At 37.7% G+C, this 25189-nt stretch overlaps 1 protein-coding gene across 1 annotated transcript in view; it reads right to left on the bottom strand.

Moving 5' to 3' along the window:
* Window positions 1-24789, bottom strand: part of LOC131060976 (glucosidase 2 subunit beta) — an 82984-nt gene extending 58195 nt beyond the window's left edge. Inside the window, exons 1-2 of the mRNA XM_057994470.2 lie at window positions 24512-24789; window positions 24263-24376 (exon numbers count right to left, since the gene is read on the bottom strand). Of these exons, the coding sequence (XP_057850453.2) occupies window positions 24263-24376; window positions 24512-24602 (205 nt within the window). The 5' untranslated portion in view covers window positions 24603-24789. The remainder of the gene's footprint in view (window positions 1-24262; window positions 24377-24511) is intronic.
* Between the last annotated feature and the right edge of the window lie 400 nt (window positions 24790-25189).

The raw sequence follows: 25189 nt of genomic DNA, 5'->3' as shown, positions 1-25189 counted from the left end.
TTATGCTACCGACCTAATTGTTGTCTATAAGGTCGATGATGTTTGTTATTGTTTTTGTTGGCAAATGTTGTGTTTGTATCGGAGTGATGAGATACTTGCCATACCAGTGAGTTGAAAACTGCAATGTGATTGTAGAGTAGAGGAGCTGAAAAGGATCTGCCATAGCATGTAGTGTTGTTATTAGATCAGAGCTCTACCTGTTGTCTTCTAACCATTTCAACAGTTGGAAAATCCCTTTACGGGGTAGCTTTAACAGGCTTATTGCAAATCCTCTAACCAGGTGACTCAAGATCATTGACTTCTTCAAATCCCCTAGCGAGGTAACCTTTAACAGGGTATATAGCCATCCCTTAACCGAGTGATCTTTAACAGGATCGGTTCCTAACAGAACCTTATTGTAAAGTCTTTAACCAGAATAGACTCCTAACAGAGCGAGCTTCAAAAGAGTTCAAAAACAAGCTTGTGGGTATTCATCCCCACCGTGGTTTTTCCCATTTGGGTTTCCACGTGAAAAATTTGTGTGTCATGACTTGTGGATTTTTCATGTGATGATTTCGCAGTCTTTGTTTAGGTGAATATGCATGCAAAGTTAATGGTTATGATATTACTGATACAACACATGCATGAGTATATTAGTAAAGCAGTTATTAAGTGTTGAATGTTATTTGAAGTATTCAGTTTTACTGGTTTAGTTGTCTGAAGTCTTACCGTGTTTAACCGGTATTGCCATGTTTAAGTTCAGTGATGAAGACAACCGGTTAGCATTGTTTTAACTTGATAAGTTGTTGAGAAGTTTTTGTAACCCCCCCCCCCCTCAATACTGATTAGGGTATTTGTTGTTCATCATTATTGATCAATTGGTTTCAGAGCAACTCTAGGACCTCAGTGATATAAGCTTAACCGCTTGAGGTAAAAGATCTTGCTTTAATGATAAAGAGGGAAGGTCCTAAGTTCAATAGAGATAACTTCAAAATATGGAAGGACAGAATGAAGATTTATATCAAGAGTTTGGGTGCTCAACACTGGAGCTATGTTGAGAATGTCTATGTTATCCCCACCGGAACTCTAACCGATGATCAAAAAAGAGAAATTCAAGAAAATGGACAAATCATGGAAGCCCTTATTAGCAGCCTGTCCGACATTGATTTGCAAGATAAGGACAGTCCCAAGAATGTATGGGACACTCTGGAAACCATTTATGGTGGTGATGAGCATGTCAAGCAAAGCTAAGGAAGAGAGCCTTAGAGGAAAATTTGAAGACATGAGGATGGTTGAAGGAGAGACCATTCAGCAATATGGCATAAGGATCAAGACTGTGGTTGGAGATATCAAGAGCACTGGTGGAACAATTGATGATGCCACCATTGTCAGTAAAGTTTTGAGATCATTGTTACCGGTCTATGCAATCAGAGTTGTTGCTATTCAGGAGCTAAGGTCTATCGACAAAACCAAGGTACCCTTAGACTCTATCATTGCAAAGTTGACTGCATATGAGTTGAATAGCTATGATGGCAGTGTTCAGAAGACTGAGTCATCTTTTAGAGCATCTATTGCACCAACCAGAAAAGGAAAAGAAGTAAGTAGCAGTTATGAATCCAGGCAATGCAGAGATATGGATGATGAAGAGATTCTGATGGAGTTTGAAGCTCTTCTTGCCAAGAGACTTCCAAAAGGCACCGGAAAATACAGAGGTAAGCTTCCTTTAAAATGTTTTTCCTGCAATAAGATAGGACATATAGCTGTTAACTGTCCTAACAATGACAATAAGGATAAACCGGAGAGGTTTAGAAAGTATAAAGGAGGAGGTAGGAGAAATTGTCTTGTTGCAATGGATGAAGGTGTTACTGATGAAGAATCTGATGATGAAGAGAATGAGGACATAGTGTTTGTAGCTGTAAAGAAAGAAGTGTCTGACAAGAAAGCCCTTGTCTCTCGCATTGACAACTTCAATGAGTAGATTATTGATAGTGGGTGTTCTCACCACATGACTGGTGACCAGAGAAAGTTTTGTCTCTGGAAGAATATGATGGAGGTGTTGTCTGGTTTGGTAATGATGCACCATGCTTGGTGAAAGGTAAAGGATCCATCTCACTGAATGGAAAGAGCAGTGCGGATGATGTCTACTGGGTAGAAGGTCTTAAGCATAACCTTTTGAGTGTTGCTCAGCTAAATGACAAAGGACTCATTCTGGAGTTCAAAGGTGGAGTCTGCAGTATAATTGGAAAGAGTGGTGAACTTACTGCCACCGGTAAGCAGACCAGAGGTAACTTGTTTCAGTTGAATGCCAAGATTAGTCAGTGTCTAATGGCGAAGTTTGATGACAACTGGATATGGCATAGGAGACTTTGTCATATGAATTTTGATAATAGTGTAAAGGCGAGTAAGATCAAGGCAGTAAGAGGATTGTCTTTGCTGAACAAACTAGAGAATTCTTTGTGCAAAGAATGCCAACTTGGGAAGATGTCTTCCTCAACTTTCAAAGGTAAGTCTTTTTCAGCAGAGAACTTACTTGATCTTGTGCACATTGATCTGTGTGGTCCAATGAAAACTAGAAGTATTCAGGGAGATAGGTATTTCATGATTCTTACTGATGACTGCTCAAGAATGATGTGGGTCACATTCTTGAAAGACAAATCTGAGGCATTCGGAAAGTTCAAAGCCTTTAGAGCATTGGTAGAGAAGGAAAGTGGTCAAAGGATAAAATGCCTAAGAACTGATCAAGGAGGTGAATTCACTTCTGATGAATTCAACAAGTACTATGAAGAGAACGGTATCAAGAGGCAGTTGTCTGCCCCAAGGACACCACAACAGAATGGGCATAGCAGAAAGGAATAACAGGACTGTAGTTGAAGCAGCCAGAACAATGCTGATCCAAGGAAAGGTTGCTCACACTTTTTGGAGAGAAGCAGTGAGCACTGCAGTCTATACTATGAACCGAGTACTCATCAAGAAAGGTAAAGATAAAACCCCTTATGAGTACTGGACCGAGAAGACTCCCACTGTGAGTTATTTTAAAGTCTTTGGCAGTAAGTGTTACATCAAGAGAGGCGAGCATCTGAGCAAGTTTGATGCTAAATGTGATGAAGGAATATTTCTGGGATATTCCACTAAGAGCAAAGCTCTCAAATGCTACAACAATAGGACTCCGAAAATTGTTGAGAGTATCAATGTCAGGGTTGATGAATCCCATGAGAAACCTGAGGAAACCAGCAGCGAGCAAGTGGAAGATGAACCAGGTGTAGCCTTCTGGGAACCGGTTAAGAAAGAAACAAGCAAAGATCTCAGTGTTCCTGTATCAGTAGAAGTTGCAGTAGGTGAAGAAGAAGATGGAGAAGAAGAAGAGGAGGAAAAGCAAGCAGAACCAGCTAGAGTCATTCCTAGATATGTGAAACTACATCATGATCCTAAGCAGATCATAGGAGATAAAGATGCAGGGATACTCACAAGAAGAAAGGTGAAAGAAAACTCTTGCATGATTTCTGAATTTGAGCCTAAGACCACTAGAGAGGCACTTACAGATGAAGACTGGATTAAGGCAACGGAAGAGGAGCTGGACCAGATAGAAAAAAATGCAACATGGTCTTTGGTACCCAGACCGGAACACAAGAATGTCATAGGTACCAAATGAGTCTTCAGGAATAAGATGAATGAAGAAGGCATAGTTGTAAGGAACAAGGCAAGACTTGTATGCAAGGGATATGCTCAAGAAGAGGGAGAAGACTATGGAGAAACCTTTGCCCCAGTGGCTAGACTGGAAGGTGTTCGAATGCTACTTGCATTTGCAGCATTTAAGGGATTCAAGGTATACCAGATGGATGTGAAGTCTGCATTCTTGAATGGAATCCTAGAAGAGGAAGTGTATATTGAGCAACCGGATGGGTTTGCCTTATCAGAAGATAGTAACATGGTGTGTAGATTATACAAGGCCCTGTATGGATTGAAGCAAGCACCAAGGGCATGGTATGAACGGTTACACTCTCATCTTGTGAAGATAGGATTTCAGAGAACAAGTGAGGACAACAACATCTACTTGAAATTTGAAGGTGATTAGATTCTGATCTGTGAAGTGTTTGTACATGACATAATCTTTGGAGGAGATGATGAAATGAGCCATGCATTTGCAGATGAAATGAAGAAAGACTCTGAGATGTCTCTAATTGGAGATATAAAGTTCTTCATTGGTCTACAGATTCAACAGATGAAAGAGGGTATCTTTATTACCCAGTCCAAGTATGTCAAAGAGGTATCGAAGACCTTTGGCATGGAGGAGAGCAAACCGGTTGGTACACCAATGGTGACCGACTGCAAATTAACTAAGGAAGATGATTCAACGTTGGTGAATAAGGAGTACCGGTCAATGATCGGTAAGCTGCACTATGTTGTACACAGCAGACCAAATATTGCTCATGCGGTGGGCATTGTGGCCAGTTTTCAGAAAAGTCCAAGAGAATCCCACTTGGTAGCAATCAAGAGGATTCTTAGATACCTGAAAGGAACAGTTGATTATGGATTGTGGTATCCATACAATGGTGATTTTAATCTTAAAGTATTTACCAATGCAGATTGGGCAGGTAATGTGGACGACCGGAAGAGCACAACCGGTGCATCGTTCTTTCTTGGTGGAAGAGTCTCATGGACGAGTAAGAAGCAGAGTTGTACTTTCCAGTTTACAGCTGAAGCGGAGTATGTGGCAGCATTTATGAACTGCACTCAAGCAATCTGGATGAAGCATGTGTTGGATGGTTTCAAAGTACCTATATCTGAATCGGTGAGTATATTTTGTGACAACACAAGTGCAATAAATATTTCCAAGAATCCGGTATTGCATGCTAGAACTAAGCACATTGAGCTCAAGTATCATTTCTTGAGAGAGAAGGTTCAAAACAAAGAGGTTGTATTAGAACATGTTTCCAGTAAGGAGCAGCTAGCAGACATATTCACTAAGCCCTTGCCGAAAACTACATTTACCTATTTGAGAGGTGAATTAGGGGTTCCGCCCCTTCATGAAGTAAACTAAAAGCTTTGTGCTCCACATCAGTCAAGTACTACGGTGTCAAATCTTTCAGGATTGATGTGTTGAAGGATGCTACTCCATAGGGGGAGCAGCATAGTGGAGAATGGAAGCTTGTACCTCCAGTTTGGCATTGTTGTCAAAGGGGGAGAAGATATCTGATGTATGGGGGAGAAGATATCCGTTGATGAAGATATATGATATGGGAGAAGATATATGTTATAGTTGCACTGGTCTATGTTGTTTATAGTTGCAATGCTACACTGAGTATTGCCATCAATGCCAAAGGGTGAGATTGTTGGCATATGATGAACCGGTATGATGATATGATGATAATGTATGTTGTCATTGATGTCAATAAGTGCAGGTGAACCGGTATGAAGATTGGAAGAAGTTGTTATTGATGTTCAAGTTGGAGAACCGGTATGAAGAGATGAAGTGGACCGGTGTCAAGGTTTCATTAAGTGTGACTACCGGTTGGTAGTCTCAGCTCTAGGGTTTCCGGTTTGGCAATCTAGCTTGTACGATGCAACCGGTGACATTATGTGATGAGTTAGTTAAGAGATAAGGATGAGATCGAGATGCCACATCAATTTTGTGCATGTGAAGGATTTCCTTGAGGATCTTGCATGTGAAGATCGATTGCATTAAATGTCTACCTCGGGAATGAACATTCTTCTTAGCGGTATGTGAAGAGAGCGTGATGGGTTACTGATTTCCATATGCGGTGAAGAATGACTTGTGATCTGTTTGAGATTGTTTCATTCTATGCAAAGTGTTTTGAACGGTCAGGATTGGACCGCTTGTAATTGTAAACCTAAAATGTTTAGGGTGTAGGGTTTATGCTACTGACCTAATTGTGGTCTATAAGGTCGATGATGTTTGTTATTGTTTGTGTTGGCAAATGTTGTGTTTGTATCCAAGTGATGAGATACTTGCCAGACCAGTGAGTGGAAAACTGCAGAGTGTGATTGCAGAGTAGAGGAGCTGAAAAGGATATGCCTTAGCATGTAGTGTTGTTATCAAATCAGAGCTTTACCTGTTGTCTTCTAACCATTTCAATAGTTGGAAAATCCCTTTACCGGGTAGCTTTAACAAGCTTATTGCAAATCCTCTAACCAAGTGACTCAAGATCATTGACTTCTTCAAATCCTCTAGCCAGGTAACCTTTAACAGGGTTTCAACCTTTAACAGAGTATATAGCCATCCCTTAACCAAGTGATCTTTAACAGGATCGGTTCCTAACAGAACCTTATTGTAAAGTCTTTAACCGGACTAGGCTCCTAACAGAGCGAGCTTCAAAAGAGTTCAAAAACAAGCTTGTGGGTATTCATCCCCACCGTGGTTTTTCCCATTTGGGTTTCCACGTGAAAAATCTGTGTCATGAGTTGTGCATTTTGCATGTGATGATTTAGCAGTCTTTGTTTAGGTGAATATGCATGCAAAGTTAATGGTTATGATATTACTAATACAACACATGCATGAGTATATTAGTAAAGCAGTTATCAAGTGTTGAATGTTATTTGAAGTATTTAGTTTTATTGGTTTAGCTGTCTGAAGTCTTATTGTGTTTAATCGGTATTGCCATGGTTAAGTTCAGTGATGAAGACAACCGGTTAGCATTGTTTTAACTTGATAAATTGTTGAGAAGTTTTTGTATGTACTAATTCACCCCCCCCCCCCCACCTCTCAGCACCGATTAGGGTATTTGTTGTTCATCATTATTCATCATTGATTCCATGCTAGTTTTTGCCTACTAGTTGGAATGTCAATGACCAAAGGGTTGACTTCCCAAAGCACTTCCGTGTATGTTTAGGTAGTACATTGACTGTCATACTCCATTGACAAAAGCGTTCATCAAGTTCTTCCCCATGATCTACATTTGAACAGTAGTTGGCTTCTTCCCTATGTTCATCGTTAACATCGGTTCGATGACTTGTTCTCCCTAGGGTGACAATTCTATTATAATGTCCACATTTGTGCATTTATGTCCCTGGTTTTGGTTGTCACTGATCATGTTGGTAATTGTCTATAATGCCCCCACTTTGAAATAGAATTTAATAATAAATAATAATAATAATAAAATTTATATATTAAAAATTAAATTAACATATAAAAGAATATAATTAATTAAAATTTAATTAAGTTAATGAATGGTCAAAAGAAATGGAAGGAAAAGTTGTGACTCCCTCAACAATGAGATATAAAAGGGAGAAGAGAACCTCATTTGAGAGGGGGGATAATTTGGACATCAGAAGTGTAGATCTGATTTAAATAAGAAGTGCAGATCTGATTATGAAAGGTTATGTCCCTTTCAAAGGGCAGAAATAATGAAGAGTTGCACTCTTTCAAAGGCTTCTAATGTTGGAAGGGTGCATCTCTTGCCAAAGGGCATACATGATGAGGAGGAATGACCTCTCCCTCACATTGAGAGATATAAAGGAAAGGAATCAAAAGGATCCAGTGAAATCACCATGGATCAGATTAGATCAGAACTGTTATTGAGCTACAGGCAGTAACATCTTTGTTCTTGGTGGTATGCATGGGGATGTGCTGAATATGTATGCTTTTTATATGAAGCCTGATAATATTCTTATGCAGAATTTAGTAGTAATATTAATATAGACTGAAATATGCATGACAGTCATACTTAATTTCAGAAACACTCATAGTCTATTGTACTTTGGTTTCTAAGCATCTTGACAACATGATTATTTCCTTCTTCCTTAGGACTGGGTAGTAACAAGGATTGAACATTGCATTAGAAATTATGGATTATGACTAATAGAATTAATTATTAAGTATGATAAATTGGTAATTTGTTCAGTAATGATTGATAAATTATTGAAACTATGGCAGCTTCAAATAGGGGACATTACATTGTCATGTTATATCAACAGCTTCATCGATTTTCTTGCCTATGGAGTCAATAGCAGTTGATATGTTAATATTTAATTAATATTAATAAGTGTTTTATCAATAATGGTATTTAATTGTGTTTGCCCAATGATAATATTTAATTGTTTATTTAAATAGTTAAAATGCCTGATTGATTAAATAATTTATAGTTAGCATTAATAATATTGATAAGGCGAAGAGATGTGTTTGGTCAAGGGGCACAGCCCTTGCTAACCAACAAACATGTCTCTACTGACCCATGCGACCCTTGGAATAGTCATGACTATACATTGGCAAAGAAAGGGTATAAAGGACATCTTCCATCACAAAATCAAGGCCTGGAAGATCCCAAAAGTTAATAATATAGAACTGCATTCAATTAAGGAGATCGAATTGCATCTTAGGCAATCGAATCTGTTAACAACAGTTTGACAGTATTGCAATTATCATCTCTGACAGCAGACGAGTATGCTGTGTCTAATTTATTAATATTCTCTTATAATTATGTTACAATAAGTCCATTTGAGAATAAGCACATACATAGTTATAAAGTAATCAATTTCATCTGATTTTCCATTTCATAGTTAATATATGATAGTAATAGGAAATCGGTTATTTAAACCAGTAACGGCTAATTCCATTTATGTATGAATATATGTTCATAGTACAGTGAAATATTAATATATTCATAGCCATAAGCACTTAACCAGTTCTATTATTTTCCCCCTAAAGAGAGGCCTGGTGTTGTTAGGGAGAGGCGGAGTAAATCCATACCTAGAGCACAAAGGGTGAATGGACTGGTGTTCTTGAAATCCGGGCTTCATTATGGAGGTGGTGTCATTGTGCCCTAGACAAGAAAATCCCCATCCAGGGTTCAAGATTAGAAACGGGAACTAAGAATTAGGTCTTGAATATAGCGAATATCAAGTTATATTATGAATAAATACGATTCTTTAGTATAATTAATTAATTTATGGCATAATAATGCATAGTGATGTATGTTAGTCATTGGGAATTGGCAGCCTCCTGGAAGGGGGCATTACAATTGGTATCAGAGCATAATCCTGCCATCTTGTGAAAAGTAGTCAATGCAAATCTACCAAAGAAGGGGCTCTACTTCCACCATGCGTGAACAAATGGCCAACGAAATGAGAACTTTCATGGAACAAACAAATCAAACCCTCATGAGCCAAAACGAAAGAATTGAAAAAACAAACCAAGCACTTCTACAAGTCGTGCAAAATATGGGAAATTCAATTAGTAATCTTAAGAATAATTCCTCAAATGGGAGGGATATAAGCTCAAATTATTCAGAAAATAATAATGGATCCTCTACAACTAGGGTACCCAAACTTCCTTTCCTATCCAGGGAAGATATACCATGGGAGAGAGAAGAAATTGACCCCTCCACAAACAGCACTGAGGAAATAGCTAAAGCTTATGAAAATCTTGACCCTGAGATTAGAGATCTCATAACATTTAGGGAATTTTGTGAAGCCAAGAGACATGAGGTACCTAGGAAAGAAAAGAAGCAACCAAATAAAGACTTGAAACATAAGGTGAATAAAGTGACACTTCCAAACTTTGATGGCGGAAGATGCAGTCCAATTTGCTATCTTACACTTAGAAGGATTGGCTCACAAATGGTGGCACCATGGAATCTACACCCAAGGACACCAAAATATCACTTCCTACGATGAATTCTCACAAAAGCTTACAAAAAGGTTTGATAGAAAACACCCCCAAGAAGATTTTAAAAAGATACTAAGCTGAAAAAGCAAGGAATGGTAGAAAGTTATATAGCTGAAGTCCAAAGAATCTCAGTCCGAGTCTCAGGAGTTGATGAAGATAGGTTCACTTGTCTATTTGTGGAAGGATTAAAAGATTCACTAAGAGGATTAGTAAGTGCTCTTAATCCAGTAACTCTTGAAGATGCCATTGAAAAAGCCTTGAGACTGGAAATTACATCAGCAAGTAACAAACCCACAAACAGCCATAGCAAACCTTTCCACAAGAAAGACGGAGTTCACAAAACTTTCCCTACCAAGGAAGAACATGATGAGCTCCAGGAAAGGAACCTAGGCTACAAATGAAAGGAACCTTGGGAACGTGGGCACTGTTGGTATTTTGGATATGTTGATATGGTTTTGTCATTGATGTCAACACTTATCAATACCTATCAGCACTTGGAGAATTGGTTATGTTCACCGGCAAGCAAGTGATTTATGCACAGTCACTGGTATTTGGTTCACCGGCAGGATATATTGATCACCGGCACTTGAAAAGACCTAAAGACTACTTGATTATGTCGAAGACATCGTTCGGACACTTTGTGTTGGTGATTTGTTCATTGGTTTATTCGAGTTTGCATATTTGTTGTTACCGGCAAAATAGGTCCAGGATATACACCGGCAGGCTTATCTATTCCAGATCAGCACGGCACGTCAAGGAGATGATTTTGTTGTTATTGTAAATGCATTGAGCCGACATCATGCATCGGATATTGTTTTATTTGTAATTGATTTTATTGTAATATCTTTTAGTGAGCCGACCTACTTAATTGGTCTTAGGTTATGGTATAAATGTAAGATCTCATTTGTAAGATCAATATGCGATTGGGAAAAGGATTGTAATTCGGTATATGCGAATATCAGCAGAGCCATACACGCAGACATCATTCAAGATTGAAGGAAGGTTTGAAGAAGGCATATCAGATCTAAACCGGTACTGAATCCAGCATATGGAGATGCTATTTTAAGCAGTACATTATCATTGGATTTAATCATCCAATTATAGTCAGTGTGACTCTCATTTTGTGATTGAGCAGTGAGCTATAGGCGCTTGGCCTTTCTGCATGTGCAGACCCATTTGTATACACTTACTATCTGCAGTAGTATCATCTGATTGTGGGTAAGGTTTTCCACCGTGGTTTTTCCCCTTACAGGGTTTCCACGTACAAATATTGGTGTTATGTGTTGTGGATGTTATTGCCTTTCTGTTTCATGCATTAATCTTTACCGGTACTACAATTAACTGATAAACTGTCTACCGGCATAAAGTTTTGGTTTACCGGTATTAAGCATTAAGTTTGGTTAAGTTGTTTTCGGTTTGAATTTATTAGACAACTGATTCACCCGCCCTCCCCCCTCTCACTTGTCTCCGAGACCTAACAATTTTTGTCATAAGGAGGAAAAGCTATATTACAGCTGCAAGGGAAAATGGGAACCAGGACATAAATGAGTCAAGAGGGGTCAAGCCCAAAATATAGAGGCAGCCACCGATGAAGAAATTAAGGAAAATGCTAACAAGAAAGCTAGGTCTGAAGATGATGAGCATGTAACCTTAGCCACAATTACTCAAACCTCGAAACATCATCCATTCTGCATTAGAAGTACACTCAATGTGCAAAGAGTTGTCACCCTTGTGGATAGTGGGGCATCCCAAAATATCATAGATGAAAGATTAGTGGCGAGAAGGATTTTGAAAACTGAGGACTTTAAGGGGTTTACAGCAGCAACCACTACCAAAGATATGGTTGAATGCACCAAAATAGTTCCCCAACTAGAAATGATCTTAGAGAAACATTCCATTAAAGAAGATTTGTATGTGGTACCCTTGGATGTTCATGTAATACTGGGCACTCCTTGGATACACTCCTTGGGATGTTTCATGTTTGACCTCCCCAATTTGACAATATGCTTTCAGCATGGGGGGAAAGAAATTGCATTGAAGGGTTTACCTAATAGATCCCCAAAGGTAGTTTCTTGCAAAAGATTGGAAAGAATTGTTAGGCGTGGGGCAAGGAAAATGGGCTGCCCAATGTATGGTCCTTGACAAATCCACTACACAAGAACGAGCCATACACATAGATATTCAACCCATCCTTAAAAAGCATAGAAAGGTATTTGACAACATTCCAACGGTTTTACCCCCCAAAAGAGGATGTGAGCACATTATAGAATTAAAAAAGGGAGCAAAGCTAGTGATTACTACCCCTATAGACATCCCCAAAAATATAAAGAGGAGATAGAGAAAACCATCAAAGAACTTCTAGAAATGGGTCATATTCAACCAAGTTCAAGCCCTTTTGCATCATCAATAGTGCTTGTTAATAAAAAAGGATGGAACAATGAGAATGTGTAAAAATTATAAGACTTTGAACAAGAAACTATAAAGAACCATTATCCTATCCCTAGGTTGGATGAACTTCACAGAGCCAAATACTTCTCCAAGATTGATTTGCAGTTGGGTTATCACCAAATAAGAATGAGAGAACAAGACATTCCAAAAATAGCTTTCAGATGCCATTATGGACATTTCGAATTCTTAGTTCTTCCCTTTGGATTGACCAATGCCCCTGCTACATTCCAATCATGTATGAACCATACCTTCAGGAAACAATTGAGGAAATTCCTATTAATATTCTTTGATGACATATTAATCTATAGCAAAACATGGAAGAAGCACCTTAAACATATTGATGAAGTCTTACGGATTCTTGAGCAAGAATCATTATATGCTAAAGCTTCAAAATGTGAATTTGGTTTAGAGAAGATTCTTTATCTTAGTCATAAAATCAATGCATAGGGAGTGAGTCTGGATGAAGAGAGAATCAAGGCTATTAAAGAATGGCCCAAACCAAGAACCCCAACTCATTTAAGGGGATTTGTGGATTTATGTAGCTATTACAGAAGATTTGTAAAGGGATTTTCAAAGATTATAGCCCCCCTCACAAACTTAACCAAAAACGGAGTGTTTGCTTGGAATGATGTAGCCCAACAAGCCTTTGAGACTCCAAAAGAGATAATGAGTTCTTGTCCTGTTCTTGCCATTCCCGATTTTACTATACCATTTCAATTCGAATGTGATACATTCGAGGAGGGCATTTGAGCAGTTCTAATGCAAAATAAACATCCAATTGCCTTTGAAAGTCGCATACTCACTACCACTGAAAGTCTACTCTATTTATGATACAGAAATGTTGGCTATTATGCATGCATTGGCCAAATTTAGGCAATACTTGGTTTGTGGAAAATTTGTGGTTAAAATAGATCACAACAGTTTGCAATTCTTCCTAATTCAAAGGGATCAAAATGATTGTCAACAAAAGTGGGTTAGCAAACTATAGGCTTATAGCTTTTATAAAGAATATGTGAAGGGAAAAAACAATATTGTAGCAGATGTATTGTCTCGTAAGCCCTACTTGTGCACCATAACAAATATTACAGCGAATTGGAAGAACTCCATTATTGCAAAATATGTCAAGGACTCACATGCAAATGATATCCTTGAGGAGAACATACAAGATGAAGAATGTAAGGTAGTGAAGGAGCTTATCCTTTACAAAAACAGAATATATCTTACACCAGTTTCAAAGATGAAAACAAAAATCACTAAGGAAAACCATGATAATCCCCTAGCCGGACACCAAGGTTATTTCAAAACATATAAACAAGTGAGAGAAAGGTATTCCTGGAAGGGACTTAAAAAAGATGTGCTTAAACATGTCCACGAGTGCATGTCATGTCAAAAGAACAAAACTGAGCAAACACATCCAACCAGCCTCCTGCAACCTCTTCCCCCATACCAAATCAGAAATGGGATAGTATCTCTATGGATTTCATAACAGGGCTTCCTAAAGTTCAAGGTAAAGATTGTATTGTTGGCATATTGGCATAACTGATAATGTGAATGGATATTGGCATAACTGTTGATAATATTGATGAACCGGTATAAGGACTGTTGGTGATAATATAGTTGAGATGTTGTTTGATGACTTGATGATCAATTTGTGTTGTCATTGATGGCAACTATGGTTACATTGTTCTATCATGTTATCTAAGTCGTCTATGATTGACCGGAAAGCTATGGAATGGATTTAACAGTTAACTGGCAAACAAGACTTTAACCAATAAAAGTGAAACTGTGTTATGCTTAAGTAATTGGATCTAGAGATTGATGAGGACTTTGGTGTTGCGGTTTGGAATATGTGTTTGTAGCATTGTAATGAGGTTATGATCGGAACCGCATCATGTTTTGGCTATTGGAAGTCATGTTTGTGATTGACTGATGTATTTTTTGTAGGGTATTAGTAGGGTTTAAGAGCCGATATTCAAATCTTATAACCGGTAATGATTTTGAGTTCGGCAGTGTATTACATTATGTTTGTAAGATGGTGATGACGTGGCTGAATCCACGTGAAGTGATAAGATGTTGTTTTGGTGCATACAAAGAGTGAATTTCTTGGGAATGAGTGAAGTGCTTAGTAGAATGAGCTAAGGGTTTGAAAGTGTATCACATCGATGTGTGGTGATCATTCAACGGTTGTAATTGATTTGTAATTTGTTGTAATCATACATATGAAGATCTGTGATGATCTATGATGTAAATCTTAGTATGAGGTTAGGCTTTTGTAACCGACTAAGTTGTAAAGTCTATTTAGGGTAAGTCTGTGATGATTATTGTGTCGGTGATCAAAAGAAGAGAGTGTGGCCGAACCAATGTGTGTGTCTACAAGAGAAAAGCAGATTGGAGCAGAAAAGGATCTGTACAAGCAAGTAGAGAGTGCTATTTTTAGATCATACATCTGTTGTTCCTTAACAGTTGTAGCAGACTCAAAATCCCTTAATCGGGTAGGTCCTGACAGGCCTGATTGTATAAATCCCTTCACCGGGTGACTCATTAGCTTGGGTTCTAAATCCTTTCACAAGGTTACTCCTAACAAAGTAAAGCTCCTAACAGGGCTGAGGTAAATCCCTTAATTGGGGGACTCCTAACAGGGTCTGCTCCTAACCGGGCATATTTGTAAGCTCCTAACTGGGCTAGGCTCCTAACAGGGCGCATTCCGAAAGAGTGCAAAGATCTTGTGGGTACCAATTCCCATCATGGTTTTTCCCATTTGGGTTTCCACGTGAAAATCCTGGTGTTCATGTGTTGATTGATTTCTTATGTGTTAAGTTGATGTCTTTCTATTGCATGCATGTTGATGAACACTTAGAAGAACACTTTGATAAATCTGATCAGCAGTATGATTTCAGTTATTACCAGTACTGTTTATGAGTTGTTTTGAAAGAAGTTTTTGGTAATTGTTAAAGTTTTAAAGTTTATTGTAATTACTGATTCACCCCCCCTCTCAATAATTACCGGATCCTCACAAATAACAATTGGTATGAGAGCGTTGGTCCTCTGTGTGCAGAAGCTTAACCGCTTGAGGAAAAGATCCGAAGGAAAATGATAAAGGAGGGTCCAAAGTTTACTAAAGGCAACTACACGATGTGGAAAGACAAAATGAAGATTTATATCAAAGGTATGGGTTCTCAGTTTTGGCAACATGTTACTACTGAATATGTACCCCCTACCAGTCCTCTAAATAAAATCAGCTTAAGGAGCAAAAGGAAAACAATCAAGCACTGGAAGCCATTGTAAGTGCACTGTCTGATACTGTATACATTGATGTACATGGATTAGAAACTGCATTTTAAGTTTGGGAGAAATTAGAACTAATCTATGGTGGTGATAAACATGTTCAAAAAGCTAAGGAAGAGAGTCTTAGAGGTAAATTTGATGATATGAAAATGGTAGAAGGTGAAAATATAGCTCAGTATGGACAAAGGATTAAAGAGGTTGTCGGTGGTATTAAAAGTGTTGGAGGAAAGATTGAAAATGACACTGTTGTAAGTAAGATGCATAGAACTCTTTTACCTGCCTATGCAATCAAAGTTTCTGCTATTCAAGGATTAAGGTTAGTAAGTAGCGATAAGGTCATTGTTGATTCTCGTATTGGTAAACTAACTGCATTTGAATTAAATAGTTTTGATAACAGTATTTCTAAGACATATGAATCAGCTTTTAAAGCATCTGTAACAGGTACACCTGTGAGAAAAGGGAAAGATGTATGTCACAGTTATGATTGCAGATCTAGTCATGGTGGTAGCAGAGGAGATAATGATGATGAAGACAACTTGATGGAGTTTGAACCTCTTCTGGCTAAGAGACTTCCAAGAGGGCACTGGTAAATATAAAGGTAAACTACCTCTTCAGTGTTTCTCTTACAATAAGATTGGACATATTGCTGCAAATTTCCCTAACAGTGATAGAAAGGAGAAGTTTAGGAAATATAAAGGAAAAGAGAAGAAACAATGCTAAGTTGCAGTTGATGAAGGAGTGATAGATGAGGAATCTGAGTAAGAGGACAATGAGGAAATTGTCTTTGTTGCTGTGAAGGAAGATCTGACTGATGAAAAGGCTTTGGTATCTCAGTTTGACTCTAGTGACGAGTGGATAATAGACAATGGTTGTTCACATCACATGACCGGTGATAAGAACAAATTCATATCCCTTGAGGAGTTTGATGGCGGTGTGGAAAGATTTGGTTATAACTCACCCTGCATGGTAAAAGGTAAAGGATCTATTTCACTGAATGGTAAGAGTAATGCAGATGATATTTATTTGATTGAAGGTTTAAAACATAACTTGCTGAGTGTTGGACAATTAAATGATAAAGGATATCACCTTGAGTTTAAAAAAGGAGTGTGCGGGATCATGAGATGCAATGGAGATTTGATTGCTACTAGTAAATAGACTAGAGCTAACCTTTTTCATCTAAATGCTAATGTGAATAGTTGTTTGGTGGCTAAAATTGAAGATAGTTGGTTGTGGCACAAAAGGTTTTGTCATGTCAACTTTGATAATTTGATAAAGGTCGGCAAATCAAGTATGGTGAGAGGTATGCCCCAACTTGTTAAACCGGATAATGTGTTATGCAAAGATTGTCAGATGGGTAAGATGACTTCGACATCATTTAAGAGTAAATCTTTTTCTTCAAAGAATATTCTTGATTTGGTGCATACTGATCTATGTGGTCCTGTGAGGACTAGAAGTTTTTATGGTGATAAGTATTTTATGATTTTCATTGATGATTTTTCAAGGATGATGTGGGTAACTTTCTTGAAGGAGAAATTAGAGGCATTCAACAAATTCAAGATCTTTAAAGCCCCAGTTGAAATGGAAACCGGCAAGAATCTGAAGTGCTTAAGATCTGACCAGGGTGGAGAATTTACTTCTAATGAGTTTACTAGGTATTGTGAAGAACATGGAATAAAGAGACAGATGTCAGCACCTAAGACTCCACAACAGAATGGTATTGCAGAGAGGAGAAACAGAACAATAGTGGAAGCTGCTAGAACAATGTTGATACAAGGAGATGTTCCAAAAATGTTTTGGAGAGAAGCAGTTAGCACTGTTGTTTATATTTTGAATCGGGTTCTTGTGAAGAAAGGTAATGATAAAACACCTTATGAACTTTTGCATGGTAAGACTCCTAATGTCAGCTACTTTAAAGTTTTTGGTAGTAGATGTTTTATTAAGAGAGATGATTTTACTGGAAAATTTGATGCGAAGAGTGATGAAGGGATTTTTCTTGGATATTCTACCAAGAGTAAAGCATTCAAATGTTATAATAAAAGGACAAAGAAAATAGTTGAGAGTGTGAATGTTAAAATTGATGAATTTTCTGACAAACCTGATGAGTCCAGTAGATCTGAGCCTGCTGATGATAAAGAAAAATTTGTGTATATTGAACCGAAAATACAAAAGGAAGATGAGCAGAACAATGCAGAAATAGGAGCTCAACCGGTAAGCGATGAAGAAGATGATGAACATGAAGCAGAAAGCATTACACCGGAAACGGTAATCCCAAGATATGTAAGGCTAAATCATTCAGAACACCAGATTATAGGTGACAAGAATGCTGGTGTGTAGACAAGAAGAAAAATCAGAGAGAATTCTTGTCTGATTTCAACTATTGAGCCGAAGATTGTTAGAGAAGCTTTGAAAGATGAAAACTGGTTGAATGCAATGAATGAAGAACTTGACCAGATTGAGAAGAACAATACATGGTCTCTTGTTCCTAGACGGGAAGACAAAAATGTTATTGGGAAAAAATGGGTATTCAGAAACAAACTTAATGAGGATGGTGAAGTTGTTAGAAACAAGGTGAGGTTGGTTTGCAAAGGGTATGCACAAGAAGAAGGTGAAGACTATGGTGAAACCTTTGCACCAGTGGCAAGACTTGAAGATGTTAGAATGTTGGTTGCCTTTGCTGCTTTTAAAGGATTTAAGGTATATCAGATGGATGTTAAATCAGCTATTCTGAATGGTATCCTAGAAGAAGAAGTATATATAGAACAACTGGCTGGTTTTGCATTGAGTGAAGATGAAAATATTGTTTGCAAACTACACAAGGCACTATATGGATTGAAGCAAGCTCCCAGAGCATGGTTTGAAAGATTGCATGCACATCTGATCAAGATAGGATTTCGGAGAACCAGTGAAGACAGTAACATATATTTGAAGACTGATTGTGTGTCTTTGCAGATGAAATGAAGAAAGAATTTGAGATGTCTCTTATCAGTGAGATTAAATTCTTTATTGGTTTACAGATTCAACAACTGGAGAATGGAATATTTATCTTTCAGACTAAGTATGTAAAAGAAGTCTTGAAAACTTTTGGCATGGAAGATTGTAAACCGGTTGGTACTCTGATGGTGACAGGCTGTAAATTGTCAAAACAAGATGATTCACCGTCTATGGATGAGTAAGAATACAGGTCTATGATTGGAAAGTTGCATTATGTTGTTCACAGTAGACCGGACATTGCACATGTTATTGGATTGCTTGCAAGATTTCAGAAAGATCCTAAGGAGACACACATGGCAGCGGTAAAAAGGATATTCAGGTATTTGAAAGGAACAATTGATTATGGTTTGTGGTATCCTTACAATGATAATTTTTCTTTAAAAATTTTCACTAAATGCAGACTAGGCTGGAAATGTTGATGACCGAAAAAGCACAACTGGTGGAGCTTTCTTTTTAGGAGAAAGATTGGTGACTTGGATAAGCAAGAAACAATCTTGTATTTCACAATCTACAGCTGAAGCAGAATATGTGGCAGCATCAATGAATTGTACTCAGGCTATATGGATGAGACATATTTTGGAAGGTTTTAAGGAAGACATGTCTGAACCGGTGACTATTCATTGTGATAACACTAGTGCTATTAATATTTCAAAAAATCTTGTATTACATACAAAAACAAAGCACATTGAGTTGAAGTATCACTTTCTAAGGGAAAGAGTACAGGAGAAGTAAAAATGGAGTATGTGTCTAGCAAAGAGCAGTTAGTATATTCACTAAACCTTTGCCTAAGACAACCTTTGAATATCTCAAAGGTAGATTAGGGGTTGTACCCCTGCAAAAGATCAACTAAGATGTTGGTGATGCATCAATCCGGTGAATTCATTGAATATCTTTCAATTTTGGAATGATGTGAAGTGGGCTACTCCTCAGGGGGAGCAGCTACGATGAGATAAACAAAGATGGCAGCAGCAGATATGAAGCGAGCAAAGGTATTTGCACCTTTGGCGGTGTATTACATTATGTTTGTAAGATGGTGATGACGTGGCCGAATCCGCGTGAAGTGATAAGATGTTGTTTTGGCACGTACAAAGAGCGAATTCCTTGGGAATGAGCGAAGTGCTTAGTAGAATGAGCTAAGGGTTTGAAAGTGTATCAGATCGATGTGCGGTGATCATTCAACAGCTGTAATTGATTTGAAATTTGTTGTAATCATCCATATGAAGATTTGTGATGATGTATGATGTAAATCTTAGTATGAGGTTAGGGTTTTGTAACCGACTAAGTTGTAAAGTCTATTTAGGGTAAGTCTGTGATGATTTACTGCATCAATGATCAAAAGAAAAGTGTGTGGCTTAACCAGTATGTGTGTCTGCAAAAGAGAAGCAGATTGGAGCAGAAAAGGATCTGTACAAGCAAGCAGAGAGTGCTATTTTCAGATCATACATCTGTTGTTCCCTAACAGATGCAGTAGACTCAAAATCCCTTAACCAGGTAGGTCCTGACAGACCTGATTGTATAAATCGCTTCACCGGGTGACTCATTAGCTTGGGTTCTAAATCCTTTCACAAGGTTACTCCTAACAGAGTAAAGCTCCTAACAGGACTAAGGTAAATCCCTTAACCGGGGGACTCCTAACAGGGTCTACTCCTAACCAGGCATATTTGTAAGCTCCTAACCAGGCTAGGCTCCTAACAAGGCGCATTCCAAAAGAGTGCAAAAATCTTGTGGATACCAATTCCCACCGTGGTTTTTCCCATTTGGGTTTCCACGTGAAAATCCTGGTGTTCATGTGTTGATTGATTTCTTATTTGTTAAGTTGGTATCTTTCTATTGCATGCATGTTGATTGACACTTAGAAGAACAGTTTGATAAATCTAATCAACGGTATGATTTCAGTTATTACTTGTTTATGAGTTGTTTTGAAAGAAATTTTTGGTGATTGTTAAAGTTTAAAAGTTTATTGTAATTACTGATTCACCCCCCCCCCCCCTCTCAGTAATTACCGGATCCTCACAAATAACATGTATATATGTAGTAGTGGTTTGGTTAACCAAGTATGTTCATTTTATGGCCATATCCACAAAATATAGGGCACTACAAGTGGCTGAAGTTTTCTTCAAAGAAGAGTTCAAATTACATGGTTTACCAAAAAACATAATTAGTCACAAAGATAGCCGATTTCTTAGCCTATTTTGGCAGGAACTGAACTGACACCCAATACAAGTTACCATCCTCAAACCGATGGTCAAACAAAGATTGTTAACAAATGGAAAGAGGGATACCTAAGGAATTATGTCACCGGCCAACAAAACGCATGGTTGAAACGGTTGCATCTTGGTAAATATTGCTACAATACAACTCACCACTTGCCAATTGGGATGAGCCCATTCAAAGCTTTATACAGTTATGAGACAACTTCAAATTGGGAGTTTGGCTCTCAAAGAAAGCAAGGTAGTAGGAGCCAAAGATTTTGTGTAGCAAAATGTAGATATCATGAATACTCTCAAGGACAATCTTCACCATGCCCAAAAAAAAGATCTATGTCGATTGAAAACGTACCGAAAGAACATTTGAAGTTGGAGATTTGGTCTTCTTAAGGCTACAACCATATAAGTAGTCTTCTATCAAACTAAAGCCCCAATTTATGGACCTTACAAGATCCTAAGAAAAATAGGCGAGGTAGCACGAGTTAGAATTGCCCCAAAACAGAAAAATTCATAGTTTTTTTCGAGTATCCCAACTTTAAAAGGTCCTTGGACAGCAAATTACTCCAAGTGTAGAGTTACCCCTGCTTGATGATGAGGGTAATAGCTAATTCCATTAATGTATGAACATATGTTCATAGTATGGTGAGATATTAATATAGTCAGAGCCAAATTCTTTTCCCCCTAAGGAGAGGAGTAAATCCATCCCTAAAGCCCCAAGGGTGAATGGAATGGTGTTCCTGAAATATGAGCTTCATTATGGAGGTGGTGTCATTGCGCCCAAGACAAGTAACCCCCATCAAGGTTGAGGATTAGAAAAGGGAACTAAGAATTAGGGCTTGAATATAGCCAATATCAAATTATATTATGAATAAATATGATTCTTTAGTTTAATTAATTAGTTTAAGGCATAATAATGCATAGTGATGCATGTTAGTCATTGAGAATTGGCAGCCTCCTAGAAGGGGACATTACAGTAATTGCCACTCTCAGTTGTGGCATGGTTTGAAGAATGTTTGTCACCTTGATTGGTATGGTTATTTGTAGCACCTGTCATACTATATTCTTTTGACTCGGATCGCAATGATGTACTTGCAATTTCATTGGAAATTCTTCATTCCTTCACCACTGCTCATTCTACTTCTACTTTAGCTTATCAGGGTCATTTTCTCTCCATGCAAGAGTTTGGGTATATTGCCTTCTTTGTATGTGCTCTGGTGATTGCCAGGACCGCCTCATCTTCTTCCTCCGCATCCAACATATTAATACCATTTTTGCTTCGAGTAGTAAGTGTCTTCATGGTCAACTAGTACACACCATTTGCACAATAATTGCACTTTGTCCTGCTTGTTCTTGCAATCTCTTTGCAATGTGTCCTCATTCACTACATTGTCGGCACTATAGGATGTTCTTTGGAGTCATATTGTATTTGATTTTGCCCTCCTTGTTGGTTTTGATAACCGCCTCAAGATACATTTTGTGGCTTCGATGGAGAAGACTCTCCTTGTGTGAAGAGTCCAATTATATTTTCCTCAAGTGTGTCTTGTAATCTTCTCCTTCATTCCGTTTGCTAGATGATCCTTAAAGATAGCCTAATCTCATGGTCTTGACAACCTTGTGGCCTCTTCTCACCTTTATTGGAATCTAAGGGCATGAATTGCTCAAATTTGACCCAATTTCTTTTAAGGCAACAACACCAAATGTTTGCTGCTGTATCTAATAAATTAAATACATGAATTAATAATAGAGGTGACAATACATACTAGATACAGGAGTAAAATATATCTTTATTCACACATGAAATTATTACAAAAGAAAGACCATAGATGGCCAGCCAAGGATCGAGTTGATCCCACTAGATCATCCTACGTTCCTTGATGATACACAATCTATTTAAAGAACTTGGTGGTTGCCAAGAGGAACACAACCGTCAACCAACCAATGCTTATAACTACCTGAAGATGACAAACAATCAATACATAGTCAAATAACCAATATTAGTGAACATAACAATAGAGTCAGATAGACATTGTACGCTGACTACACCAGTGATGAAAGTCGACCTGCCTTAGCAGCAGCACTACAGATATTTTAGAAAATACGTGACATTTTAGAGGAGCATCATTGCTATTTTGAAATCCATGATATTGATGCCACTTGTGGCCTTAATTTGGGCTCTAGGTTATGGTCATGAGTAGCTTCCATATTTTTGGGATGGTGGTTTCTACTTTTTAGGATTATAATGGCTATGTGTGTCCTTTATTAACTTACAAGTTCCATATGTAACCTTACCTAGGAAAGTCACTTCAACCCAATGTACTAAGGCTCAGAGATCTGGGCAAGGACTCACGGATCCAACTCTAAGTCATACTAGGGAGTCTGCAGCCTTGACTCACAGACATGGCCGAACCTAACAAACAAGACTTGTGAATATTCCAAAATCTGCAAGTACTGGATGTCAAACCCAGCCAAATCTCTTAAAAAAGAAAAAAAATTAACTGGAAATTTTCAAACAAAAGAAACCACCAAAACATATTGCAATTTAGGCTGAGTTTTTTTTACCGAGGCTGAGTTCAAGTCACAAAACAGCTTGCCAATTTTTTGCCCAGGATGAGTTTCAAAATTATGTTTCAACCCCAAACAATCTTGATTACAGTTCTTACTCGCGTTATTGCCTGATCTATTAGCTCTCTTAGACACACACAGTTTAAATATCAAATTTTTTGGATCAATTCAGTAATAATCTATAGGAAGTTTGCCTTGTCCTTGCACACCTATATACAGCTACCCTGCATATTTTCGCAAATATTCTAGGCTTTTCAGTAGGGCTCTATTTAAGAGTTGCTGTTTATCTGTCTAAATTGCCACTACCTTCCTCCCCACATTACCACACAGCCTTGGAATTCCTGGAAATTGGTAACTGCTACCCATACATGCCTCTCTTGAAGGAGATACAAGGACCCGAACATTAAAAGAAAGTAATTTATGTTATACATTGCTATCTCTAGATATTGAGGGCTTGGGCTCACACATTATCCCTCACATTTTAGATCTGCTATAGGGCTTACATTTCTGTATTGCAGTCACAAGTTTGTGTTCACACAGAAATTGGGAAAGTTGTGAATAATGCATTCTCTAATCCTACTCTTGATTTAGATTTTAAAAAACAAATCAAATACAGTTACATTATAATGTTTTTTATGCTTAATTATTGTTTATCATTGCAAGTAGCATAAAATACATAGTTGATTGGAGTTGGACCTAAACCCTAAACCCAAAATCTTTCCCTTTTTATGTCTCCGTTAGATCCCTATCCTCTTATGTATAGTGGTGCCCTAGCTCACAACAAATCTTAATCATTATAGATTTTGTACAAAATCTTGATTGCTTGCTTGCTTCTTCGTATGACTACCTTCAGCAGGTTATGATTATACCAATTTTTCCAACTACAGAAAAAACTCACACAAACTACATGGTGAAAATTACTCTCTACTAAAAGCTACCAAAGTCAAATAATATTATGGTTGATCTAAGTAGTCTGGGGCTCAATTTTGATAAGAACAAGATGCAACATGAAAGCAAGACCCTTGGTATTGTTACTAGTATTTCTACCCTACCCTTCCCTTCGTTAATTGAGGCAACTGTTACAGCTTAACCAAACTCTGGGTACTTAATATTGCTATATTGATCCAAAAAAGAATGGCATGATAAGGGTTTTGAGCGCAATATTCACCTGGTTCATCTGTACCATCAGTGCAATCACAAAAGTTGTCGTTGAGACGGTCGCGAGGAAAAGTTTTTGAACCATCTTTGCACATAATTCTCGTTGATTGAAAATACTCTTTCTCTGCAATTAAGTTACTACTGTGTGAATGTCACCGTTGCACATGGAATTAGAGATACCAATCAAAGTGTGTGATGACAGTACAAAAAATTTCAGTTTTTCAAGAAATGAGAAAGGCGAGAAATGAAATTGAAGTACCATTAGGATCAATTCCCAGTAATCTGGGTACATAAAGGGAATATCCAGTGAATGCAAACAGTCCAAGAAGAAGCAACGCCTGTGCATTCATTGAACAAATTTATAAGAGATTCGCCACACAATTCGCCAAAGGAAAGTTTCAGGTTCTACAGCGCTCAAAAATTCTAGCTAGAACTTGACTTTCCCCAAAGGTTTTGGTGTTGGAAAAGTAGACCGAGAAATTAAATTCAACGGGTAAACGTTTAATTGGCTTAGTACGGTTCAAACTTGTGCCAAATATATAAGTATTATATATGATAAGATGAAAATTCAAAAAATAAAAACCTTCCTGTGTTAAAAGCCAACCATATTGGCATATGGTCACGCGCTTAGACCATCCGTACGCAGGTAGTAACAATATCCTAATAGATTACAATGGTTATTAAACGGTAACATACAGAAGTAAAAAATATTAAAACGGCAATTTAAGGAGGGTTTGAGGAGATTTTTAAAGATCGGAGCCGATTGGATAAAAGGATGTAAAGTGATTGTTGTATGGTTGTATTAGATAGATTTATTGAAATATAATTAAAAATTTATCATATATATATACAAATATAAAATCTAGTTTAAGATTATTTATTTAGTTTTATTTGGAAAGTAAATAGGGTTGACTATAAAATCTAGGTGGTCTATGAA

The sequence above is a fragment of the Cryptomeria japonica genome, chromosome 9 (genome assembly GCF_030272615.1).
Source record: "Cryptomeria japonica chromosome 9, Sugi_1.0, whole genome shotgun sequence".
Taxonomy (NCBI): Eukaryota; Viridiplantae; Streptophyta; class Pinopsida; order Cupressales; family Cupressaceae; genus Cryptomeria; species Cryptomeria japonica.
This window is presented reverse-complemented; position numbering and strand designations above follow the sequence as displayed.